General features: G+C 44.7%; 1 protein-coding gene across 1 annotated transcript in view; it reads right to left on the bottom strand.

The window, feature by feature from the left end:
- Window positions 1-6,080: 6,080 nt before the first annotated feature.
- LOC147460863 (Phospholipid/glycerol acyltransferase family protein) overlaps window positions 6,081-27,224 on the bottom strand; it is a 54,243-nt gene continuing 33,099 nt past the window's right edge. The window contains exons 4-5 of the mRNA XM_086508551.1: window positions 24,859-24,996; window positions 6,081-6,696 (exon numbers count right to left, since the gene is read on the bottom strand). Coding sequence (XP_086364677.1) covers window positions 6,367-6,696; window positions 24,859-24,996 — 468 coding nt within the window. The 3' untranslated portion in view covers window positions 6,081-6,366. The remainder of the gene's footprint in view (window positions 6,697-24,858; window positions 24,997-27,224) is intronic.

Raw genomic sequence — 27,224 nt, 5'->3', positions numbered from 1 at the left:
GGACTCTCCCTAGCACCCTCCATCTCCCTTACTCAAGCGAAGATTAATAGGCTCCTTAGGCAAGTTTTAACTCAATTAGATACCAGGAGGACATGGATATAGCCTAGACATGAGTTGGGTACGAAGATGGCTTTCTATAGATGGCATATTCTTCAGCTTATGGAGGATGGATTTGTGATCAGACCCGGATACATAGATACTCATCTATCGCATGGGATACGATGTGTTATTGATCAGATACGTGCATCTTCAAACCAACTAGAGATCAAGACATGCACATTTAAAGGAGATCCATTCGAGTCCGGAACCTATCAATTGTGGCAAACAAAGCCCAAGCCAAAGTTACAATACATATGTCACTGTCTAATATATTATGAGATACGAGGCCCCTTGCACTGTCTATTCAAAGAGGGTTTCAGACCGCTCTATAGAGTCATAAGGTACGAGTATCAGAGATGCCTCGGACTATACTTATTGGAGGTGTCCAAACATAGAGAGGACCTCTTGAGGAGGAGCCCAAAGAGGGAGATACATCTACATCGGCAGATTACAAATTTCTTTTGATCACAGACTGAGTCAAACTAGCTCGCTCCACAGTATAGCAACACCAGAGGCACATTGCTTGATCGAGCGGGAGAAGGCCACCGTGGCATAGTGGGTCAGGAGGTTAGTCCCCCACCTTTACGTATACAGATGCATATACCTATTTTGGGGTGGTATTCAGTGGCCCAGTAATTTTCCTTGGGGAGAGCAGGAGAGAGGAGATTGACCAAAGCTTACGTAGCACTAAGGACTCAAGAGGATGTGCTCGCAGGTTCAGTTCCAAGAACCTCAAACAAAGTTGGCTCTTTGACACTTTGGTCACTTCTAGCATGCTATACAAAGTAGAGATAGTGGGACCCTCAGTAGATCATCATAGCACAATTGGCAATGTGGATCGATTGTGATGTATGGAGTGGCCTTTGGTTTTTATGATCTCTCGGATGATTAGAGCCAAGGCCTCATTACCACATGAGATTGTGAGGGTGGATCTCGCTTCCCCTCTGTAGGTAGTGGAGAAACTCACTTGATTAGTCTCTTTTATGCATAGCACTTGGACTCTCCCTAGCACCCTCCATCTCCCTTACTCAAGCAAAGATTAATGGGCTCCTTAGGCAAGTTTTAACTCAATTAGATACCAGGAGGACATGGATATAGCCTAGACATGAGTTGGGTACGAAGATGGCTTTCTATAGATGGCATATTCTTCAGCTTATGGAGGATGGATTTGTGATCAGACCCGGATACATAGATACTCATCTATCGCATGGGATACGATGTGTTATTGATCAGATACGTGCATCTTCAAACCAACTAGAGATCAAGACATGCACATTTAAAGGAGATCCATTCGAGTCCGGAACCTATCAACTGTGGAAAACAAAGCCCAAGCCAAAGTTACAATACATATGTCACTGTCTAATATATTATGAGATATGAGGCCCCTTGCACTGTCTATTCAAAGAGGGTTTCAGACCGCTCTATAGATTCATAAGGTACGAGTATCAGAGATGCCTCAGACTATACTTATTGGAGTTGTCCAAACATAGAGAGGACCTCTTGAGGAGGAGCCCAAATAGGGAGATACATCTACATTGGTAGATTACAAATTTCTTTTGATCACAGACTGAGGAGTCAAACTAGCACGCTCCACAGTATAGCAGCACCAGAGGCACATTGCTTGATCGAGCGGGTGGGCCTTCTCCACATCGATGGAGATTATGAAAAAAGATCCACACCATACTAGCACGAGCTAGGAGTCATCCTGCTAGAGTGCTCACTATGGAGGACATTGATGTTATCCGCCATCATGAATAAAGGCGTGTTTGGATATGTATATGACGCTTCCATTTCCAAATACCCCCCCCCCCCCACCCACCCACCCCATCCCTCTCCCTCTCCTCCCCACCCCCCCTTTGCCCCTTATTCCAGTTAGATGTTTAGTTGTTTTTTCAGTTTTTTAGTTTTCACAAACATTGTATTAAGATTCACCAAACATTGTAAATTTTTGGTCTCATAGGTCATGTTGGCCTTTTGAAGATGTTAATAAATCATTTCATTTCTCTTGTGAATGTATCTCTCTCTCTCTCTCTCTCTCTCTCTCTCTCTCTCTCTCTCTCTCTCTCTCTCTCTCTCTCTCTCTCTCTCTCTCAATGACAATAATGTATATGGACATTTGCATCATGCATGGCCCACTACCAGATTAAAGTGTTATACATGTAAACTGACTAATGATAACTAGTGGTCATTTAATAAATTGTACGTGTCCGATTCTTTTTGGCCACATTTCCACCGACCTTAACATACCACATTTGGTGGGCATGGATAAGGAGCATTCCTTCACCAAACAAAAGGGATTTGTTACAATCATTGGTAAAAAACTAGGTGGAGAAAAACCTAGAGAGAGAGAGAGTATTCGGTCACAGCATGAGAGCAACTATACATCCAGTTATTCAACGAAGGACTTACACATAGACGGCATCTACATTACTTAATATTTGACTAAGCATTTGACTCTCCTGACAAGCTCCACCCAGTAGGTACTCCACTTTTTGAAATGCAAAGTTTTAGTTTTTTGGTATTGTGGGTATCATAGTTTGTCTCTCAAATGGACCAATACCTGCTCCATGCATCCACATAAATAGATTCAATACAACCACATAAATGTTTTTGTATGACAAACATATCTCCTGTTTTACACATACATGTTCTTTTCCAATTTAAAACACACACACAGAGACACACACACACAGAGAGACACATGGTCAAAATTCATATATGATATTCTCTACATATCAAACACCTTGTATATATCTTCCCCTAATGGTGTGCGGGTGAGCTTCCATTTCCCCCGCACATCCTAATTTCACTCTTTGTAGAGAGAAAAAATTGATCAACATCCCACACCCCCTACCACAAATACAAATGTTTTCTTCTCCTATTGGCGTGCGAGTCACATTATATTCATTCCAAACACTCCCTCGCACTCCGTAATGCCAGTCAATGGAGAGAGGGAGAGAGAGAGAGAGAGAGAGAGAGAGATGCACAAAAGCTTATGGTTGTCCTTGAGAACTTTTGCTTGCATAGTGGGCTGATTGTAAATGAATCCAAAACAAAGGTTATGCTTGTGAAAACCAACCATAAGGAGAAGCCATGCATTGTGTACAACAACGAGACACTTGAAGTTGGTGAGAGCTTTAAGTACCTTGGCTTTGAGGTTCCATCCAATCACAAGTGGCATGAATGTGCTATGCGTCGTTTGGAAGCGGGAAAGAGAGCATATTATGCATTTGAGAACATGTGTAATGCGGGAAACATCAAGTGTTGGGTTCTCAAGAAGTATCTTTTTGATGCATTGGTGACATCGGTTCTTCTTTATGGAGTTGAAGTGTGGGGCGGGAGCATCTCAAAGTCTACTTGGAAAGAGTTTGAGAATGTCCAAAAGCGTTTTCTTACAAACTTTCTCCAAGTTAAGACACAAACACCATATATGCTCCTACTTCTTGAGTCGGGATCTCTTCCAATTGAGGTTATGGGCATGGAAAGGGTTGTGGAGTACATGATAAAGATTCGTCAAAACCCCTCACATCGACTTCCTACAATTGCATGGGAAGCAAGCAAAAAAGTTCAAAAGACGCATAAAAGCAAGATCTTGAGCACGGGATGGATGCAAGACATAAAGAAGTGGTTTGGGAGATGGGATGCATTACACTTGCTACATGATGCTTCAATTGACTCTCAAGTGAATGAAGCTTTTCTACAACGCCAATGTATTACGGCTTGGGAGAAATCCGGTGGGTCACGCTTCATACATTACACCACCTATATTGCCCCCAACTACAAAACCATGTTCTTTGCTGAGAGAGGAAACCGTACTCACACTTACATGCTTGAGCCTATTCCCTTGTCCGCGATACACACTATCGCAGCAATTCGGCTTAGCTCCCATTTCCTTCGATGCGAGATAGGGCGTTGGGGCAATGGAGAAGAGTCAAATCAATTGTGCACATTATGCTCACTGCAAGTTCGAGAGTCTGAGTACCACACACTACTAGAGTGCTCAGCTTTTGATCACATCCGAACTTGCTTCTCTCACATTTTCAGCCATAACTTAGACCTACACACTTTCCTCTCCCAGCCAAAAAGTGGGCTCTCCATTGCGACTCTCATCACTACAATTTTGGAGTATCGAGAGTCACTCATCAGCCATACACATACTACATCACATGTAACTTTGGTCCCATAGGTCATATTTGACCTCCGAGGACGATAATAAAATCTATCTATCTATCTCTCTCTCTCTCTCTCTCTCTCTCTCTCTCTCTCTCTCTCCCCCCCCCCCAAACACGCACTGCATATGTGCACTTCAACTGGTATCAGAGCACATGGCGATCGCTGAGAGCGTGGCGGATTGGAGAGCTTCGAGGCAATAGCTTGCTCGCTTTCGATGGTGGAGAGATCAAGAAAGCTTGGAAGCTGTGTGAGAACGCAATGGGAGCATGTGAGCTTATATGAAAGTGATGTATTGTAGGTGAAGGTGTTTCCCTAAAATTGTGTGCACATTAACACTATTTTTTTATTCATTTTTCTCCTTATAGAATGCAAATCAAAAAATTTCCCACAATTCCCTTCCATTTTGACGGGGTCTACAACTTGGTTGAATAAGCTTTCTGCAAATTTCTCACCAATTTGCTGATATTCAGCTTAGACTGACTGGCCAATTAAAGTGCGCGTATGTGTGCATGTGCACAGAGAGAGAGAGAGAGAGAGAGAGAGAGAACACACGGTGTGGACTAGAGCATAGGGTCAAAAAACAGCACTGTTATTAGATTCTCCTTGTAGAATGCAAATCTGAAAATTTCGTTCGCGATTCCTTCCGTTTCAACGTGATCTACAACTTTGCATAAGAAACTTTCTAGAGATTCCTCATTGATTTGATATCAACTCAGACTGATTGTATGCAGAAAATTTCATAGTGTGTGAGTTTGATGCACTTTTGGAAGCACCGTAGGTGCTCGAAGTTGGGTGCATAAATTTTGAGATGAAGATGCAATTTTAGCTTGCGGTTTGATGGCTTTTGGTATATTTGGGGAATGAAGCACGGAAGCATTTACTCACCATCAAAACGGTCTCTTGAAAGATGCGGTATCTCAAGCACACACTTGCGCGAAGGCGGAGTCTTCTACATCGAAAACACAAGATTACTTTTTGTCGAGGTTTTCTACTCACAACTTGTAGTCTAAGCGACTTGCCTTGCATATACATGTGTATTATAAAAAGAGTTCAATTGTACCATAATAATTGTAGATATTCTCTATGTGTAACGATTGGTTGACCTTCGTGTAGCAATCTCATTGCCCAAATGACATGCACACTCTAAATTTTTACCATAGGCTACAATACTACTGATGGTTGATTAAAGCCACATTCAATACACACTTCAGAAGACTCATATATACATTGAAGTAAGCTACAAAAAATTGCTTCAACTTGGTGAAATGTATGAGTTAAATTATCGTTGAGTAGTTTGCAATCTCATAAAGGTCGTCCTATGGTGAAAATAGATTTTGAAAGCTATTTATTTGAAATATTTCATGTTATCAATTTGGTTTTCATTATTTCTTTTGATGGGATGTGCTCGACTTTGGCTCTGCTCCAAAAAAACTTGCTCAGGGTTCGGTCATACTTGGAAGGAGGGGTGAACGCACATGCACGCATGCACATGCCCGCCTGCACACTTGCTTGAACATAAAAGAGCTTGATTGGGAAGTCTTTTCCTTACTACAGAGGCAAGCCTGTGCAAAAGGAAATCCTTTTCTTTTGGGAGAAACCCAAGCAAATAGACACATGAGCCAATTTCTGGAGGCATGTCTGCCTAAAACACGAGCCCTCTTGAACTAGTAAACTTAAGATCAACCAAATCATTGACACAAACTGTTACTGCAAACCAGTTGCTTATCTGCAGTGCCTGGAATTGTGCAAATTTAGTTAATACCCTCCATTTCCCAGGATTAAACACCTTCAGAATTATACATTTCTCGGATAAAACAGGTTGCAATATCATACTCATTGATTTTTAAGTGTACAAAATTGCCCCATATCTTCACAAGGCAACGCTTTGAATGAGCGTGTAAAATTAAATGTAAGGAAGTTTTTAAGAAGCTCCAAGGAATGGAGAAAGCTGGGAACAAGTAGTTGTTATCTCAAGTAGAGAAGCCGTTCAAAATTGTGGAAGTGATTAATGTGCTTGCACCTTCGCTGAAATTAATTTGCCACCCCATTCTTTAATTTGGTTGCCACAAAAGTGTAGCTGCCCAGCATCCCTCATCAAATATGAGAATCCATCTTGTTATTCAGTGCCTTTGCCTTGATGACAAGTTCCTGCATAACGATCCGTATATGATCGGACATGTGTGAATACAGCCATTGCACGACCCTATCCTCTGGTAGACCGCCCAGAGCACTTTTACATGGTAATTCCGGGAGAGGAGGGCTTTCATCATGCTGAGTAGAATAGACTCTCCTAACAGCTTCTTCAGCAGTCTGTCTCAAACTTCGTAAGTCAAACTGGATGGGCTCACCAACTACAATGCTTATGTTCTTGGACCACAAGGGTAGCAAAGGTCTCCTTCCAAACAAGTAATTTTCTGGCATAACCTTGAATGCAAAGAGAAAAGATTTAGCGGAAAAATGTACTAAAAAAAGATCCACCTCAAATTGACCACAAATCTTCTCAACTCAAGCAGAACATCTAAAACAACATGAGCTCAATATTTCACGGGCAAGTAGCGGACACCAACAGACAGTGCTAAACTAGACACCACCAGAAACATTTGCTGTTCCAAATCATGGCTTTTTTTACCATATGGTATCTGGCATATCATCTGCCTATAGATATCTTACCTTATATATAAAGTACATAAATAAATGTCTTTGTGTTTTTTCAGTCCAGTATGGTTATGCTCAAGGGAAAAGTGTGCTAGTGTAACGCTTGGCAAAGCACATTCAGGATGATTGCTGCAATTTTGCTTTCCTCGACATTAGAAACCATCAGACAACACTTGAATTTCCAGCTAGCAATGGGCAAACAAAAGCATGCAGCCAAACATATTCCAAGTTAATGACAAACCCCTTTATAATACAATATATACCTAGATGAATCCAGGATAAGCCCAGATTCACCCTTAAAGGAAAGTGCAAGGTATAGACCCATGGTAGTCACCCACAAGACAATATAACCATCAGCTCCATCATGCATAGTACTGACTAAATACCACGACATCCCCACTAATGTCGTCAGTGCCCAATAGTGGGTGTAGAACTAGGTACTAACATATGCTCCCAAAAACAACACACACCACACGTACACACGCATGAGCATACATCAACACAAAGTTCAGCGTACTGAGTTTCTGTCATGACTCCGGAGATCAAGAGCAGACTCAGCCATAATGAAGCCTAGCACTAAAAGAAGCATTAAATCGAAAAAATTAGCACAAAAATGAGGCAGTTGATAGGGCAAACGCACCACAAAAGATAGAAAGAATTAGCACAATATCAACTGGTCGTAACTCGGACGAAAACTTCACAATGTGAAGTCTGCATGCCCGCTATAATACAAGCCCAACCCTCTAAGGAGTCACCCTAAAGAGTCACCAAACGGAATCAGATTTCCAAAACTCTCAGCTGGATACGCCACCATCAGACCCCTAAGCTACATGCAACCAACTGCCATACTCCGTTTGCAGCAAGGACGTCCTTACCAGCGGCTGCCGAAGTCTCTCCTCCATGCAAGGAGGCTGTCTCTGAACCTCCCAAGCCCTTAAAATACTCAATGCAAATCTGCCCCCCCAACCTCTGTTCAACCCCAACTCTGTGCATCTCTATAAAAATCCATTGTGCCTGAAGAAGACAGGAGCCACCTGCTGGGGGAACTCTAGCCCTTTCGAGGCACACCGTCCAGGTGCAAACCACGAATGATGAGCTTCCCCAGCAGTATCCGATTCTAATGAGCAGGATCAATTTGAGCCCACCAAATCCTTCCTGAGAGATGGCTAGAGTCGTGGCACACCAAGCAACCTCGGTGTGCGCAGGCTGTCCATTCCAACCAGACCTAAAAAAGTTCCCGATAAGCCTCTCAATTTGGCCTATACAAACAAGAGCTCCAGAAGATCCAACAAGAGGTGATGTGGATCCAACAAGAGATGATGTGCCACATCGTCACCAAAGGCACCTGGTTGGCTACCACTATCCTTCCTACCAAAGAAAGACAAGCAGAGCTCTCCTCCGAATGCTGATGAGGAGAGGTTCCCTCTACTCCTCACCTGTCAAGTATCACAAAAGTGATGATGTGGCAACTAAACCCGCCGATTGAAGACAAAGCAGAAAGAAAGAAGGATTTTTTAACGTCTATGTGAGGCCGAAGTTGGCCTATGAGACAAATCAAGTATACATGTGAGTATCTCCTCCATCTATCGGAAAAGACAAAACAATCCGAACTGGTACAAAAAAAAAAAAAAAACTTGGTTATGATGGGATCTATGGGATGGGGGGGGATGGAGTCTAGTACTAGGAAAATGTGCATGTCTATATGCTCAAGGTAGTACAACTATGCAGATGCATCAAGCTAGCTAGCTCCATCCTGTGCTAATAGGGGGGTGTTAAATGTGGTACATAAAAGGATCGGGAGCAAGGGCTGCTCGGATGAACGTAGCTGGTGGCCCATCGTCTGGGCTCATCTCTCCTTAGCTACTCAAAGCTCTCGGGTTTGGATATGTCTATGGTGGAGTCATGGGGCCCGACATCCGATAACACGCGGACGTCATGTTGCCCGGCTCATCTCAGCTTGCTAAAGAGTCACTCCCCTCGGTGGATCTTGAAGTGGAGGGATTGTGGTCCTCTAAAAAAATTATGTAAGCTGTGACTGTCTCCCCCCCACCTGTGTCTCTGTAGGTGGCTCCAGAACTGTATCTTTGTGCCTCTGTATCTCTAACAGGTAGCGCCCCAACTGTCTCTGATCTCGACAGTGCATAATCTCGCGGAGGGTAGGCTGCCCTCTGAATAGTGACTCGTATCTGCCTCTAGTATCATCAGAAGCTCTGCATTTGCAAACAAAATGCTCCTCACTCTCCACCTCCTCTCTGCATACTCCACAGACTCTCTCCTCCTTGGAAATGTCATGAGCTCGCCCCACCTCTATCTCTAGTCTGTGTGATGATACTCTGAGCTGACCAATCGCCACACGTGAGCTGTGTGGCATGTAGGTGTCCATATAGCTTGGTTGTTGTATGAACCCATCCTCGAGTATGATAGGCAATGATGTCTGTAGTGTGACATCTTTTGCTGCAGGGGAGATGTGAACCAAGTCTGTCTGATATATAGTTGTCGGAGCACTGTGTTTCTCTAGCTACGTGAGAGATGAACCTAGGGTGAGTCGGGGTCATACTAAAAAGGTGGCAAGCTCTCAAGCTCAAGGCCATGTGCTCCGAACTATGCTCTAACCTGCGTGTACCAAGCTCTATCATATCCAAAATCTACTATATGTATGGCTGATTCAAATGCTTGCCGTGTGAGTTTGTGAGCCGGGAGCTCTCTCACTCTTTGGATAAAGCAGACCATCTGAAAAAGTACTTGCACTACCATGGGAAAGGGAAGGGTGGGGGGTGTGTGTAAGCAAGCTCTGCCCTAATGATGTCTTGTGGCACTGTGTGCTTGCCTCGAAACAAGCGGCAGATCATATATACCAGTGGTCTCTTGATCCGTGCTCACTGGCTATTTGTCAACCCGAGTGCCCACTGTTATGTGCAGCCGAAGTGATTGATGGTGAATGCTCAGGATGAGTGCTCAGTGCGTACTCAAGTTTCTTTTAATGAATAAGAGACTCCTTTTACTTCATGGGAGATGTGCAAAAACTAGAGAGAAAAGAGAGAATGATACTGTGAGTGAAAGTGTTGTGAGTGATAGAGAGAGAGGGAGAAGACTGACACCAGATGGGGTCCCAAACCCCCCTCCAAGGACCCCCCCTTCTCTATCGCTAGAGAGGCATTTTCTTTAGCTTGCACAAATACTGACACAATGGTCCTAGATGCTGAGATGCTGACGGGAACTTGATTTAGATGCTTGGTTCTGCGAGGCTAAGGGCTGAAATGCCAAAAAACGCTAATGAGACTGACGAGATCTGTGAATGACGACGAGGCTATGGGTTGATTTGCTAATGCCGATGTCAACGCTGGGCTGAAAACTGACGGCGATGCAATTGGCTACTGACAGCTGAAAATGCTGGTGGCAGAACTGCTAGCAAAAAGGCTAGAGGTGTTGAGGTATTGCGGCAACTGGTGCAGGTACTGAGTTACTGACTTGGTTGAGAAGTGACCCCTAGGGCCTAGGTTCACTTATATATGCAGTAAAAGCAGGGTAGGGCAATGCCACTTAAAAATCCACAATTTCTAAATGATAGTAAAATGTCACTTATTAATAATTTGATGAACTATTAATAAGAGGTGATTCACACCTAGGCTTGGTACTAATGGGAACACTCCTCAATGCCTACACCAAGCAGACACTGGTTGTGCTCTTGTGCAATCACAGGGTATGCAACTACTCTAAAGTGTCTGGATATGTACGTCCTACGTACATGCTCACAAGGGTGCCAGAACGCTTCGTAGGCTGACCTAAATCCTAGAAATAGGAGTTATGGCTTGTCCACATGCACATAGGGTTACATGTGTGCGTGACATCGCCCCCTTTTCAAGGTGAGGTACTGGTACCGAGCTGCATGGCTTTCGTATATTCTGCCAACAACTCCGGGGAATCTACGACATAATGTTCGTTGGCCCACTCTATTACGTGGGTGCCGCGATACTTTAACTTCAAAAAGGTCTACAATGCTTGCTTCTTTGGGCTACACCAAAAGCGATGCAGAATAATCTGCTTTGGCTCCATGTCTTTAACTTCGTCTATGATCTCGGGTTCATCTTCTTCAAGAATCTCCTTTGAAGGATCTCCCTAAAACAACTTCAACCACAATTTCATAGACAAATCTTTTACTTTTTGGATGACTGGAAAAGGACTATGCTTTCTAAATGAATGTGGGTAGAATAATGCAGATGAAAAATGGGAGGAAGCGTCAAACCTTTCAACAAATACTTGCCAAAAAGGTGATCCAAACTTGACTTTTCTTCCTAGAGCTATCGAGATTCGACTCTGCCAAACCATAAAGGGAATACCAATGCTTGATGGACAATCGTGCTAATGTTCAATTATCGTGCCAAGGAATAAGCATGCAAAATTTATTGACATGACCTGCAATAATGCAACATTGTGTATTTCTTGAGTGCAAACTTTCTACCTTTCCTAAGGTGCAGTTCATGCTTCTGTTGCTCATCCGTGAGTGAATCATGTGCATCATGCAATATGCATTTCCTTTGAAAAGGCAACACACAAAGACAGTGACAAAAATACAAGAGACCGTCGTGAATGAGAGACTCAAAAAATGCATATTGACTATTTATGTGAACAAAAGATACTTCTTGAATAGAGACTCTGAAACGCGACTCGAGAGCCATAATCTGTCCTTCGTGACTGATCATATCTGCAATTGGGTTATACACAGGAACATAATCAATCAAATCACCAAATTGCTCACAAGACTAGAACCATCGAGCTTGACGGTCACTACAAGGTGTACTCGGTACAGACTTGAGCCACATGAAGGCTTGATGATCCTTACTAACAATTAAATCTCTATTATGCAGAAAATGCTTCTCAAGCTGTAGAGAATGAATGACAGAGAGAGGTTCTTTATTATGCAATGACTGATTCTTTTCTGGACTGTGGGACTCTATACTCAGAGAGACTATGGGACTGTGTGCTTTATCCTCTTTCAAAACAAAACATGAGAGAGATTAATGACAAAGATGGAATATTCTTCTCACAGCGAATAACCACGGGAGAGGCACCTTTGACCGCGAAAGAAAGAGTGTTTTCTTTCCAATTAACTTGTGGATCAAAATTTTTAATTACTTCATGCCAAAAATCATATCACATCCAGACAGAAGAGAAACGGCAAACTTAAGACAAAACCTTATGCTTTGAATTAAGACTGTCACATTATGACATTCATGCGTGAGTGATGAGTGCATGCCAAGAGAAAATCCAGAGACCACAATGGGATCCACAGGAATAGCTTCTAATCGTGCGCTCTTCACAAGAGAATCACTAACCACATCATGCATAGTGCCAGAATCAAACAAGATCACAATACGCTGACCATTCACATGACCATAACACTTCATGAGAGACTTATCTAGATGATCATTAGAAACTTGGGGCACATTAGTTTTCTCATTTATGACACTAACAAAAGATGTGGGTTCTGTGGGTTCTTTGGATGCTTTCTTAGGACAATCTCTTTTCATGTGACCTTTAGTGTGACATTGAAAACATCTTCCTTCTTTTCCATACTCGGTTAGTTCTTCAAGACTTAACCAACCTCCTACTATTCCTTAAACAGATTATTTATTAGGTGTCCTTCTTGAGTTTCAGCCTTTCCATTATTATCACCCTTAGGTGAAGAATGTTGTGCTCTAGGTATAGTGAAAGACTCAAGAGAAAGAATCACCGTTATTCTTACCATTCTCTTGGTTCTGAGCGGTACTTGACTTGTTCTCTTTACGCTTACCTTTGTTGTGCTTCATTTCTTGTTCGAGAGCAATTCTGAAGGCGTCATTGTAGTGAGTGGGTCGGAAGACTTTCACGTTGTATTTGATGTACTCCTCCAAACCGAAGAGGAAAGCCTCTTTGCGATCCTCAACCGACTTACGCAATTGAATATCAGGCTGATCCAGTCGCACAAGGAAACTGATGGAGAGGCTAACAACTGAACAAGTCGCTGAAGAGAATATATGAGGGAAAGATGGAAGACAAGCCAAAAAGTGATCTCAATCATAAGAGGGAAGAAGGAGGTGGATGAAACTAGAGGGTGAAGCCATCGGCCTATGAAGGGCTAGAGATGGCGGTGGCAGATGTTTGTCGAGAAGCCGTCCCATCCTCACGATCTGAATCCTTCCTGCGGTCCCGCCGTCGTTTATAGCATTTGGCTGCAAAATGACCTTTCTTTCCACAATAGGTACAAGTAATGTCAAGGCCAGAACGTGTACAACCAGGTCCAAACTGTCCGGGAGCACTACCACCCCTACTCGATGTAGAAACCAATGCAGTAGCACCTGCAGAGGCGTCTAAGGTGGCTCTGTCCTGAATGCGCAAAGCTATCTGCTGCGCAGCGGGTAAGAGCTCCTCCCAAGTGATAGGAGTAGGGCACGTGGATGTAGTAAGTGACTGGAACAAGGAATCATAAGAGTCGGGAAGCTTGAGCAGCAACCGAGTTGCCATGCCCTCGGAAGAGATTTGGTGTCCACACGCTGCTAGCTCATCACGGAGCAGAAGCATGCGGGATATGAAGTCTTGGATAGTCGAAAATGACGAAACCTATAAGTCCATCAAAGTCTTTTCAAGAGCGAGGATCCTTCCAGGTGTCTTCGCCTCGTACATGTTGCAAAGGAAACCCCATACCTCATGTGAGTGTTGTGAGAGCATAAAGACGTCAACACGCTATTTGCACACTTAATGAGTAAGAAAGAGTAAACTCTGCGATGGTTCACATTCCATTGATCCACCATAGCATGTGTAACCACAGTACCTGATCCGCCAGAAGCAATACCATGAGAAGAAGTCGATGACGAGCCAGCACGTGTAACTACAGAAGAAGTGGTAGCTGATGATGTCGATGTAGGAGCACCAAATGCAAGAGCAAGACGAGGACACACGGCATTAGCAGGATCGGTTAGCCAACCCCAAAGGTCAAACTGCATAAGCATCACCATGATCTTCATCTTCCAGACGACAAAGTTGGAGCCGTCAAGCTTTTCGCCACGAGGAAAGATGTGCATGGCTGGGAGTGTTGCCATAGAGACAGACAAAAAATCAACAGAGAAGTCTCGTGTGTAAAATCAGAAGCAAAGGTGACGATAGGATCGGAAAAACACGCCGGATAGAACGCAAGAAGACCGCGAAGTAGGTGGTACGTGACGGGAGAGACAAGGGAAACCCGAAGGGATGCTGATGAAGCAAAATCGACGTGTTGTCCAAACCTGAAATCGCAGCAAAAGGGAGCTCGAAACACCACGAGAACGCAGGCGTTTGAGCAAAAATGCTAGGTGATGAACACGGGATGCCGAGGTTGGTAGGTGAGGGCTGTAAATGCACCAAAAAAGGCTGAAAATCAGCAATGGAGCGTTTTTCCCCATCCTTGGCCTAGCATTTTTTGCAGGAGGGACTCCCTTGCATCAGAGTTTTTCAGCCAGCCCGTGGATCTAGCGTTTTTGCAGGACGGCAGCCCACTGATCTGCGTTTTTCAGCCCTTTGGACATAGCGTTTTTGGGCAGGACAGCAGCCAGCATTCCTAGCGTTCTTTGTGGCAGTCAGGACACCATTGGACCAACGTTTTTTAACCTTCACTTCAGCAGTTTCTTCTTGCCGATCTTGAATAGTCGAAGCCCCGCTCCTTGCCCCTTGGTCTTCCCGCTTGGAAGCTGAAAAATTGTGACTAATTGCCGGCGATTTCCCGACCATGGTGGTGATGAGGCAGAGGGAGGGAGAGCGCTAGCAAATGGTGCACAAGATGATGCTCGCCACCAAAAACGCTAGGGCTGCCAACAAAAACGCTGGATTCCAAAAAAATGCTAGAGGAAGAAGAAGCACTTCTTCACGATGGAAATCTCCGCAGTGTCCTCCCAGGTGTAGGCGATGGCAAATCCAAGCCTAGAGCTCTGACACCATGTCAAAGTGAGCAGCGGAAGGTGGACACACAGAGAGAGAGAGAGAGAGAGAGAGAGAGAGAGAGAGAGAGAGAGAGAGAGAGAATGGCGATGGACACACAAGAGACAGATGGAAAAGGCTGGCAAGCCCCAATAACTTCAGATGGCAACAACTGTTGTGTACAAGATGGCAAGATGAATGGGAGAGTGCATCCCCCCCCCCCCCCCCCCCCCCCCTCCTATATATAGGAGAATAAAAGTAGGTAGGGCAGATCACAAGCCCCAACGACCATGCACAAAAAACCCATAAATGAGGAAAAAATGGAAAAGGACCAGAATAGGTCTAGCCGGACAAAGTGCTGAGCAAAACCCTAAATGTGCCTAAAGATCCCTGTCCAGCAGGTGTATGGGTGGCCAACCCACAACCAAGGGCCAGTGCACGTGATGTGTGTGAAGCCTGTAGGCACGGAGCGAAGCATCTGGAGATGAAGAATCTAACACAATTTACGGTTAGAAAAAGACATAACGGGAGTTCTTTTTGCTTAAGGCCTCGCCAACCTTCTTTCAATTGATCAAGGTACTGCGGTGGGATAAAACGAGCCTTTAACTTGTCTTGGAAGTCGACCCAACTGAAAGACAGTGGCTCGCCATCCGAGGCACGGTCAAGGTGCTCGGCCATCTGTGCCTCTTACCAAGCTTGATACTAATTAATGGCGTCACCCAACAAATACATGGCAACAGTCAAAACTTAATTGTTACTAGTTTTCTTGTTAGTCGCAAAGTAAGCATTAAATTGGTGCAACCAAGAATAAATCACATAAGCATCCATCTTACTATCATACTTACTGAAAGTCAACTTCTCAGTGACTGGGTTGTCCTCTGTACCTCAGCAACGTGATGACTTGCTGGCCTCCTTGAGTAGCTCGCTCTTCGACGATAACACTTGGAGGACCAACTCTTGCATGCACTGGTCTCACTGCGCCTCACACTCTAGCTCCATAACTGCCCTCTTTTCCTCAGCCACTATGCGTTGAGCTTCGCGTGCTTGTTCACGCTCTAGCTCCAGAGCTACCCTCTTTTCTTCGCGTTCCCTCTCTAGAGCCATTCTTTCCCTTTCGATTGCGGCCCGTTGAGTCTACTGTTATAGCATCATCTCCATCATGGACTTCATCAAAGTCTCAATATAATTTGGTGCAATCGGTGGTGTAGATGGGGATGGAGGAGGATCTAGAAACAATCCTCCTGGTGTAGAGACTTCTTCTTCTCCAATTTCACTCTCATCCCCTTAACGCAAAGTACCCATTCCACTTTTGGTGATGACCATGCACTGAGTACTTGGGGTACTTGGGATACTTGGGTTCTTGGGGTACTTGGGTACTTGGGTTCTTGGGGTACTTGGGTACTTGGGCCCTAGGGTTCTTGGTACTGCTTGCAATCTGCGTTTAAGAAGGCTTTTCTCTTAACCAAGCTCTACTCCTTCCCGCGGGTGCACCCCTTGGCGGCCTTGCGCTCACACTAAGGTTGTTTTTTCCCACCTCACGTCAATTGGCTTACGGCAATGTGCAAGGTCCACTCTCAATGAGTGGACAAGGGGAGGTTCGACAAGCCCTTCTTTTTTGGGTTACCTGTCACTCTTCAAAAGCATAGATTACAGAGATCGACACACCCAAGCGGTCTTGGGTTGTATGCAATCTCAAAGAAGCAAAAAAAAGTTTGTGATTCTTTATGGCTTAACTGCCCTTAAGACAGAGCGATGAAGACAAGAGCGCGCCCGATGCATGATGGACTAAGGGTGGGAGTGGCTAATAAGTCTGGGGTCGGAGCACGAAGCTCTTTGATTAAAAAACAAAATCTGAGAGAAATTTTTTAGATTCTTTTCTTGAGTGATGATATCGAACACTGCCAAAGAGCTCTGATACCAATGTTACGTGCAGCAGAAGTGATTGATGATGAATGCTCAGGATGAGTGCTTAATGCGTACTCAAGTTCCTTTTAATGAATGAGAGACTTCCTGAATCCTTTTACTTCATGAAGATGTGCAAAGACTAGCGAGAAAAGAGAGAATGATACCGTGAATGGAAGTGTTGAGAATGATAGAGAGAGAGAGAGAGAGAGAGAGAGAGAGAGGGGGCCCCAAACCCCCCTCCAAGGACCCCCCTCTCTATCGCTAGAGAGGTATTTGTTTTAGATTGCACAAATGATGATACAACGGTCCTAGATGTTGAGATGATGACGGGAACTTGATGTAGATGCTTTGTTCTGCAAGGCTAAGGGCTGAAATGCAAAAACGCTAATGGTACTGATGGAATCTACGAACGATGACGAGGCTATGGGCTGATTTGCTAATGCCAATATCGACGATGGGTTTAAAAATGAAAACGCTAGCTGATCTGAGGGCTAAAAATGCTGGCTGATCTGCTATGATGGGCCGAATTCTGAAAACGCTGGCTGATCTGGTACAATGGGCTGAAAACTGACGGCGATGCAATCTGCAACTGAAGGCTTAAAAAGGTTAGTGGCAGAACTGCTAGCAAAAACGCTAGAGGTGCTGAGGTATTGCGGGTATTGGTGTGGGTACTGAGGTACTAACTTATGGTTGAGAAGAGACCCCTAAGGTCACTTATATATGGGGCAAAAGCTGGGTAGGGCAATGCCACTTAAAAACCCACAATTTCTAAATGATGGTAAAATGTAACTTATTAATAAGTTGATGAACTATTAATAAGAGGTGATTCACATGCAGATTTACCTAGACTTGGTACTAATGGGAACACTCCCCAGTGCCTACACCAAGCGGACAGTGGCTGAGCTCTTGTGCAATCAGAGGGTATGCAGCTTCTCTAGAGTGCGTGGACATGCACATCCTGCGTACATGCTCACAAGAGTACCAGAATACTTCCTAGGTTGACCTAAATCCTAGACATAGGAGATATAGCTTGTCCACATGCACATAGGGTTAGATGTACACGTGACACCCACACTGTTGCTGCATACATCAAGGTGGGGTGACTAATGTATCAAATGGCCAGACCTTCGTGCGGGGCTCCTGAAAGTGTGCCTGATGACATAACCACTCTAATATGGCCAAAGCTGCATATCCTCGGGTGAGTCTGTCAGTGGCGGCCTGTGCCATGGAGAAGGTCCCAGATAGACGTAGGAAATGACCACCTCCATTGGCACTCCTGCTACTGTAAAAGTGGCTACTCGGCCTTGGTCTTCCCAAGGTACTGCCAGTCCTCTACGTGTAGAGAACTCATCCAAGGCGTTCAAATGGCTTTGTAACCCTCTGGTGACTCTGAAATCAAAACAATGTCATCAACATATAGCATAATGTGGACTAGATTACCTACTAGGTCAGCTCTTGCCCCTCCCGCTCATAGATGTAGTGGGAGATCTCGTCGATGTAGAATCTAAAGAGGGTCGGGGAGAGGGACATCTTTGCTTAACACCAATGATGCTAGCAATAGACTCTGACAGTCCGCCTGGACAACAAACTCTCCCAGTCACTCTCTCTTAGAGAGCATAGATGGCCCAAATCATCTTTGATGGTATCCCCAGACTCTGAAGTCCCCGAAAGAGCCTCTCTCGGTGAGATAAAATTCTCTTCTTCTTCTTCTTCTTCTTCTTCTTCTTCCCACTCTGTCAAACGCTTTGCGGAAATCTACAAAGCAGCAATAAAGCTTCTTCTTCGGCACCTTTGCCCCATTGATGAGGTAGCGCAGAACAAAGATGTGGTCGATAATGGAGAAGGTCCGCCTGAAACTTGCCTGGCCCAGAGCCCGTAGGCCCTCACTTTCCCCATATGAACTGAGCTCACCCTCAAGTGCTGCCCCATATAGTTTGGCCATTGTATGGCCAATCATGATAGTCCTATAATTCCCTGGGTCCAAGGTGTCTCCAGATTTGTGGATTAGCACAATGGTGTGCCGAGTCCACTCCTCTGGGAAACCTTCCCCTATACCCCGGTTGAATACATGTGCAATCGATGGGGCTATCGTGGCAGCTGCATAAATGAGGTGCTCACTCGATAATCCATATAAATACATATATACCTAGTATGATCTTAAGACCGACATTGTTGTAGGCCGTGGATGCCGAAAGGGACGCCAGTCTTTGGGACCAATCTCTCTTGGCACGGAACTACGCTGGACCGTGTTGACCCCAAATTGAACTGTGATTTTAAAGTTGTCAAGTATTTTAAGTGATTCTCTTTTGTCGCGACAGAATCTAGACTTGGGGTGCCCAAGTTTGTTACACATGGTATCAGAGTATCAGGCATGTGCTTTTCTCAAAGCATACCGGTCCTATCAAATTGCAGACAGGGCACTCTTGGAAATTGTGATTTGAGGTATATTTGAGCTATCTTCAAGTCCCGACCCGGACTTATTAGCGACTCCCACCCTTCATACATAGCGCATCGGACGCGCTCCCGTCTTCATCGCTCGGTCTTACAGGGCATAAAGCCATAAAGAATCCCACATTACTTATGGATTCCAACAAAGATCAGTTGACTTCTTCTGCATCTGCTAATGCGGGAGGAGATCACGAAGAAGATTCTCATGAGCAAACAGAGGAAGAGTACAACCCACCTCGGCCTACTCAGTTCGAGATTGAAGCGATGGAACGTCGACAACTGGTTGACAAGGCAACAAAGCAGATGATTAAATTTGCTAAGGATCCTCAGTTTGCAAAATTTTTGACCCAACAGTCGATGGCTGAAGTGCATACTCAGTGGCAGAAAATCACTAAGCCCTTAGCCACCAATCAAACCGGCGATCAAGAAGCCTCCTACTCCGAGAATGTTTACTAAAGAAGAACTCCATGATGCGGTCCATGCCCAAATCAATCAGCTTCTGGACACGAAGAAGCCGTCGGAAAAGCAACTAAAGCAACGTAACAAGGGAACTAGTTTTCCCGGTTACTTGGGTCAAAAATCCACTTTTGAAAACGCCAAAAAGTAGAAGAAGCATGTACGCTTCGAAGGATTGCGCAGTTCGTCCTCATCTTCTAATAGCTCAGACACCTCATCTTCTTCTAACTCAAGTGATGAGGACAGGAAGGGCAAGAAACGACGGAAAGATCACATGTTTTATGCAAAAAGAAATCATTTTTACATAGCCAATCAATATATGACTTCCTCGACCACAAGGGCAAAAAGCCCAAAGAATTCAAAGAGGGAGGACAGGCACTAAAGTTTGAGTGCTTTTAAGGGTTTCGAGATGCTCCCAAGGCTTTAGCCTTTGTCCAACAGTTTGACATAGCATTTTTTGGAGGTCGCTATACAGAGCACTCCAAGATCAGACGGGTGGCATCCTTTCTGAAAGGCAATGCACGGACATGGTGCTCCACTCTATTGTTAAGGAAACAAGCACCGACAAAGTGGTTGAAATTTAAGAAACTCTTTATTTCTTCATGGCTCACACAAGAATACGAACAAGATGTAATTACTGACTAGAACCATGTTCGGATGGTCAAGACAGAATCTTTGGATTCTTACTGTAAAAGATTTTGGGAAATTTTTCTACCTGTTTCATCCTTTAAGAAGAACAATTTTAAGGAGCAGATTGAACGGTTTTGTTGTGGACTTCCCAAAGAAATTCGAGACTATTGTCTCGAAAGGAAGTTCGAGTCTATACAACAATTGATGGGACACGCGAAGCGGGGATTTGCTATACATTCGGGTAGATTGATTTACCCATCAGATGAACCTTCAACAAGTCATAGCAGAAACAATCGACGAAGAGATAGACGACCTTCTCTCACAAAAGACCAAAGAGATGAATATTTCAAAGCAGGAAAGTGCTTTGAATGTGGAGAACAAGGACATATCGCTACACAGTGCCCCAAAAGGGCACAAGAATCAAGATGACTAGCAGATTAAAGAACAACAAGACGAGGCGATACTTGTTCCAAAACAAATTTTTGAATTAGCATTATTTTGCTTTATGAATTTATGAAACAAGACTTTTTTTGGAATATGATTTTAAATTTTGAATAAAACTAATGTTTTATGAAAGAATCTGTTAATTCTGGAAAAAGAGAAGAATTAAGAATGAGATGGAGCAGTGACAGCTCCCGAATGAACCGGATAACGAATCATGAATCACGACTGATTCAATGGAATGAATGACTGGACCACTCTATTCAGTATGAACTTAGTGATAAATTGGGATCCTCGGAAATGATTCTCGCACATGACAGAGCTTGAGGCAACAAATTCTCGCATATGACAGTGCTTGAGGTGAAAGATTTCTCGCACACAATAGTGCTTGAGGCGAATGACTACTTGCACACGACAGTGCTTGAGTCGAAAAATCTCTATAGACATGATCGCAATATGGGATTAGTTAACCCGACATCAATGCGGTCCGGAATGGATCTAGATGTGGTTACTAAATACGTTGCTGGCAATCGTTGTCTGAGATTTGGATTAAATGTTTCTGTGATTGATTGTCATGTGATGTCATGTGAGTGATGTGATTGTTGTCTTTATACATGTGCTAGATTTGTTGCGTCTAGTGCATCGGTACTAACAATCAGTGTCTATTAAGACAGTTTACGGCCTTTGTCTGTGTTGCAGGCGTAATCGAGGGCGATTCCAATTCTTTCAAGAGGAGGGTATGTCGCCATTGGTATCAGAGCACAAGGTTTCTCTTTTCTTGCTCAAGAAGGGAGGTCCTCAAGCTAGCTATAAATGGTTGGTATTATTTATTGCAAGGAATAGAAGAGAGGGTCTTTCAACACCAAAACAGTACCGGCTCCTGTCAAGCTTCTAATAGCTCAAAGTTAAGTCATAGGCAAGCCCCGTAGGACTCCACTATTAAGACCATAGCTTTCGACGGTGATGCCCCGTTATCTGCACAAAGGCAAGCACACTGCAAGGCTGAAAAATCCCGTTTCTACTTACTCAATTGCAATTAATAATACCAACCATTTATAGCTAGCTTGAGGACCTCCCTTCTTGAGCAAGAAAAGAGAAACCTTGTGCTCTAATACCAATGTAGATATGGTGACGTGGCATGACCACCCGCGAGCAAAAATTGTACGAATAGATGTGCTGACATGGCAATACAGACAGGTGTTGACGTGGCAAAAACTGTACGGACAGCAATACGGATCTCCGCATATCGCGCTGACATGCTGACGTGGCTGTTGTACAAATTTCCGCAAATTACGTTGATGCTTCAGATTTTTGGGATCAATTGCTTTTGGAACAAATTGCTTTAGGGACTATTTGCTTTTGAGTTTAATTGCTTTTGGGGCTCTACTTTGTAAGAATAAAAGAGCCCTAAGGGCCTCACTTCTCAAAGCATCTGGACGCAGAGTTTGAGAGCAGAGAACCTTGCGGGAGTTGTACTTTTCTCAAAGGTTAATATAAAAGAAATACCGAAAGGGGCGCCAGTCTTCGGGGCCAATCTCTCAAGGCATGGAACTACGCCGGGCCGTGTCGACCAAATTGAACTTTGATTTTAAACTTGTGAAGTATTTTAAGTGATTCTCTCTCGTGTCGCAACAGAATCTAGACTTGGGGTGCCCAAGTTTGTTACGCATGGTAGCCTCATCAAGTGTGGCGTATAGTGTCACCGTGTCCTCTGTGTCGTATGTCTCACATTGGTCACAGCATGTCCTGGCATTGAAGTCTCCCATAAGGAAGACTTCCCCCAGTGTAGAGTACTCCGTAATCTCATCTGAGAAGCATGTGTATGGGGACGGTCTCTCCTCCCCATCCCTCTCCGTCTCTGTAGTAGCAAATCTGTGCCTTGGGGGGGGGGGGGGGGGGGGAAGGGGGGGAGTAACAGAGGGTAATGTAGATGAATTTGTCCGTGATAGCTCAAAGTGAATCCAAAGGTAACGGGTCACCGGGTTCCGTGCAACAATCTGTATCTTGCCCTAGACTCCATGTCTCAAGAGTATAGCCACCCCTTGCGACACTCGTGTAGTGTGCTGGCGAGTACTCCCTCGATGTGATAACTCCCACTGAAAGCCATGACTCCTTGGTAGACTCCGCTATGTGCTCTCGCGTGTCTCTGTCAAGAGAATAAAGTCTCGTCCTCTCATCACCTCCTTAAGTCTCTCTAGGTGTCCATAGATCCCCGTTGCAGTTCCAAACCGCAATGTGGATCTCCTCATGTGTCTCATAGGCCGCAAGTCCCTATGCGATGGTCTTGCCATCAATGATGACCCTACCATCTTGGTAAACCGCCTTCTTCCCTTTTTTGCGAGCTTTTTTGACCCTAGGCATGCATGCACGGCGGTGGTCTTGTTGCCTCTTCGTGAGGTAGTTGTCAAAAAAGATAGAAGGGCCCTCTAGACCTCTCAAGATGGCCCTCTTTCGGATGAATGAGGTCCGAGACTCCTCGGAGGCGAATTGGAGGATGAGGGCTCCTCTTCTTTGATGCCAATCACTCGTACATTGAGGCGACGGGCTTGTCGCATCTTCTCTTTCTCAATGGTTGTGTATCATGAGCGCCTCGCCTTCGCTCTTGCCTCTTTTTTTATATTCTTCTTGACTACTTCGACCCATCCTTCCTTGGTGGCCTCCAATTTCTCTTCGATGCTTGCCGTCTTTGGTGATCGCCTCCTTGAGGGCTTCCTTGGCTTCTGCTTTGTCTCTCCTTCGGGGGTGAGGGATGCAATAGAATCATGGAGGACTTCAATTTGCTCCTTCAACTCTTCCTTTTCTTTTCTTTCTTCCATTCCTCCTCCTCTCTCTCTCTCCTCCTCCCACTGCTTCTTCTCCTTCTGCCATGCTTCCTTCTCCTTAACGAGACTCTCCGTTTCTTTCTTAAGCTTCACAAGCTGGTTGATGATGGTGGTGATGGAGGCATCAACTATCTTCTTGTTATCTTTGACCTTGTCGTCTAGTTTGCTCATCTCCTTCCCAACTTCTTCCTTCGTCTTGGCCATCTTTCATGTGTTCCTCTCTCGTCACGAAGACTGGGAAGATGTTAGGGCAGTGGGGATTTTTTTATTTTATTTTTTTTTTTTTTTTTTTTTTTTTTGGGGGGGGGGGGGGGGGGGGGGGGGGGGGGGGGGGGGGGGGGGGGGGAGAGCAGTAGCGAGGGTGTAGGGTAGGTGGGCCGCGGCAGCAACAGCATAAGGGCAGTCTGCAGCAACACATGGGGGTGGATCGTAAATGATGACATGGCATCGCGTACGGATTTGCTGACGTGGCATCCGTCAAACACTTCGGAGCTGATGTAGCAGATTTTATGCTGAATTGACCTGCTTTTGGGCACCATTTTTTTGCAGTAGCTTACAACCACCCGCTCTCTCACCTAGGAGGTCACCAACATAAACTCTTATCAATGCATGAGAGGTTGGTACCACTAAGCGGTGATTCAATCAGGAGGAATCCAGACTCCATGCTGATGCACAAAAGCCTTGTGATGCCATACTTCAGATTGTCTCCTTGCTTGGCTATTACTTCTCACTGGAAATCCTAGTAGAATGGGGAACACCCAAAACTATTTCCATCCATCTCTTACACATTATCCATAGTTTTGCCTAAAAGGGCTTAACCTTCCCTTGTCATTTGAGCCGTATGCAAGGAAACTTGCACGCGCAGTTCTTTGAGGGAAGAAAGCTCTTCAGTTCCCGGCTTTCTGACACGCTCAATTTACACAAGGGTAAAAATCATGAATTCGTTCCTATTTGTAACTGCTAACTCAATTATCTTTTGATTTTCTTTCATTGTGATCACCTTACCTCTAAGGCTTGTTTAAAATGCCTGGGTTACATACTACAGGTGAGGCTAGAAGAAGAGGTGTTGATACACAAATGTGTTTCAAGTTGCACACCCACCTTGCAATTTTAATACATTTTATAAAAGGTAAAAATCCAAAAACCGATCTCTCCTTGGTGCACACAACCTCCTTGGTTAGTAAGAATACCCTGCGAACTTATAAATGGTTGACTGAAAGCACAAAATAATTTTCAGCTTACAAATACAAAAGAAAGATAGATGAGAATAGCATGAAGGCTTAGCTACAGATTTACCACTTACTTTTTCAAAACCACTGTGACAGATCGGTAGAACAATAGGAGGAACCAATGCTCGCTCTATTAAGCTTGCAACTCCCCACTTCAGGCGGCGAATTGGACCATTCTCCTGAGATATTTTTCCCTCAGGGAAAGTGTGCAACTGGAGAAGATAAAAAGAGATTTGTTATGACAACATTTTGATCCGCAGATTTTTTGCATCAACACAGGTCATTGAAATTTTAGGCTTCAATAATCATTCGACTCGGCTGCCTAAAACTTCCACAAAGCATGCAACACTCAATTGGGTACATTCGTAAAGACATAAAACCTGAACAAGTCTCTCTCTCTCTCTCTCTCTCTCTCTCTCTCTCTCTCTCTGAAACCACATCTATCCCCACTCCTACAATCATCAACATGACTTTAGAAGAAGAGCAGCGCAGGAAGACTAGAGCTTTGCACATACGAATAACCGGTCTTAAAGACCGAGATGATGTGGAAGGGGAAGTCAAATAACTTCTCCGCATGATGGGTAGTGAGGCTACTCATACAAAGGCATGGAGGGTAGGGAAGAAGACACAAGGAAATGGGGAGACTTCAAAAGAAAGAGCTCTAATCATGCGCTTCCCATCCATGGAGGCAAAGAAGGACTTCTTGAAGAAGCGTCCTACACTAAAGAAAACGGGCATATTCCTTGGAGATGACCTCACACTCACACAGCTTGCTCATATGAAAGAAGTTATGCCCGAGATAATGACAGCTCGAGAGAAGGGGAAAGTGGCCTTCTACAAGGATGGACGAGTGGTTATTCTGGAGAAGCGCTCCGCATGACGGTGCGAGACCTGTGGGACCACACTCAGAGTGGCTACATGGAATTGTAATGGATCTTTGCGCCTTGATGTAGGGGCCTTTGAGGATAGTTTCACAAGGAGAGACATCATTTTCTACTCTGAGACGCATCAGGCCTCGGGGCAGTCCATGCCCCATGTGAGCGGATACAGATGGGAGACAACTTGTAGACAGGAGACTCGATCAGAGTGTAGAGGACGAGATTCAGGAGGAGTGGCAGTCTTATTCAGGGAGGAGCTACAGTCTCTGATACATATAGCTCGGAGGGATGAGCATGCTAGGTACATGTGGGTGAGACTAAAGGCAGAGACAGGCAGATATCTCTACATCGCTATTTGCTATTTCCCTCCTAGTACGTCAGTATATGCATCACCTAGAGGACAGTCCCCCTTCTCTATTTTAGATGATGATATATGGGAGTTTTCCAGAGATGGCCACATTATTATCTTGGGGGATTTCAATGCTAGGACTGCCCATCACCAAACAGTATTCTATGATACCTCAGAGGAGTTGATGCGGGAGCTTGATATTACAGAAATAGGCCTGTCTAGACTATCACAGGATGAGGAGCACACCGAGTATGGCAGATACTTGATTGATATGGGGACTGCACATGGATTGGCCATTTTGAATGGCCTACAGAGATTCCCTGCAGCGCAGCTGTTGGTTATACATGCTTTCCACATCGGCATGGTGCTAGTACAGTGGATTATGTTATGGCTCCGCCAGGACTCATTCCTTCCTTTCAGGATTTCGTGGTGGGAACTAGGCCGGTTGGGGTAGCAGTCGATCATGCTATCTTGTCTTTCACTCTATTGTTCTAGTTCAACACAGCTCCATTGGGAGAGGTCTCCACACATACTCGGTATACCTTCACAAGGGAGACGGATCACGTGTACACTGATGAGATATACAAGCAGCTATGCACTTAGGAGCCAGGACGATCACCAGATGAGCTCACCCAGATTCTGACAGAGACGCTACATGATGCAGCATCAGAGGCATATCCCCACAGCCAGCCTACACGCAGACGATCTGGGAGCATGCCTCGAAACAGTTGGTATGATGAGGAGTGTAGAGAGACGAGGATCAGATTATTGAGAGAGGTGCTCATGGGTACTACTACACATAGACACTCACGGATTATCTTCCGCCGCCTAGTGCAACGAAAGAAGAGGGCTTACCTATCTCAATTAGAGCGTGATCTGTATTAGTTGCTTATGAGTCAGGACTCTAGTGAGGCATGGAGGCTTTTCAATGAGCACTCTCCACCGCCAGCCATCATTTCCACAGAGACATGGGGGAATATGCTACATCTCTTTATACAGCATCGGGGCAGCCACCTTTGCCTGACCCTCTAGAGGCATGCCCAGAAACATGTACTTTCTTTACTGCTGAGAGGGTAAGGAAAGTCATTGACAAGATGAAGACACGAAGAGCACAGGATCATGATGGTCTAGTAGCAGAGCACTTTATCCATGCCAGAGATATGCTTGCAGAGCCTCTTGCTATGATGTTTAATAGAGCCATGTAGTATGAGGG

Source organism: Adiantum capillus-veneris, chromosome 3 (genome assembly GCF_014529385.1).
Source record: "Adiantum capillus-veneris isolate H3 chromosome 3, ASM1452938v2, whole genome shotgun sequence".
Taxonomy (NCBI): Eukaryota; Viridiplantae; Streptophyta; class Polypodiopsida; order Polypodiales; family Pteridaceae; genus Adiantum; species Adiantum capillus-veneris.
The sequence above is the reverse complement of the archived record's forward strand: the minus strand, read 5'-3'. Positions and strand labels throughout refer to the sequence as shown.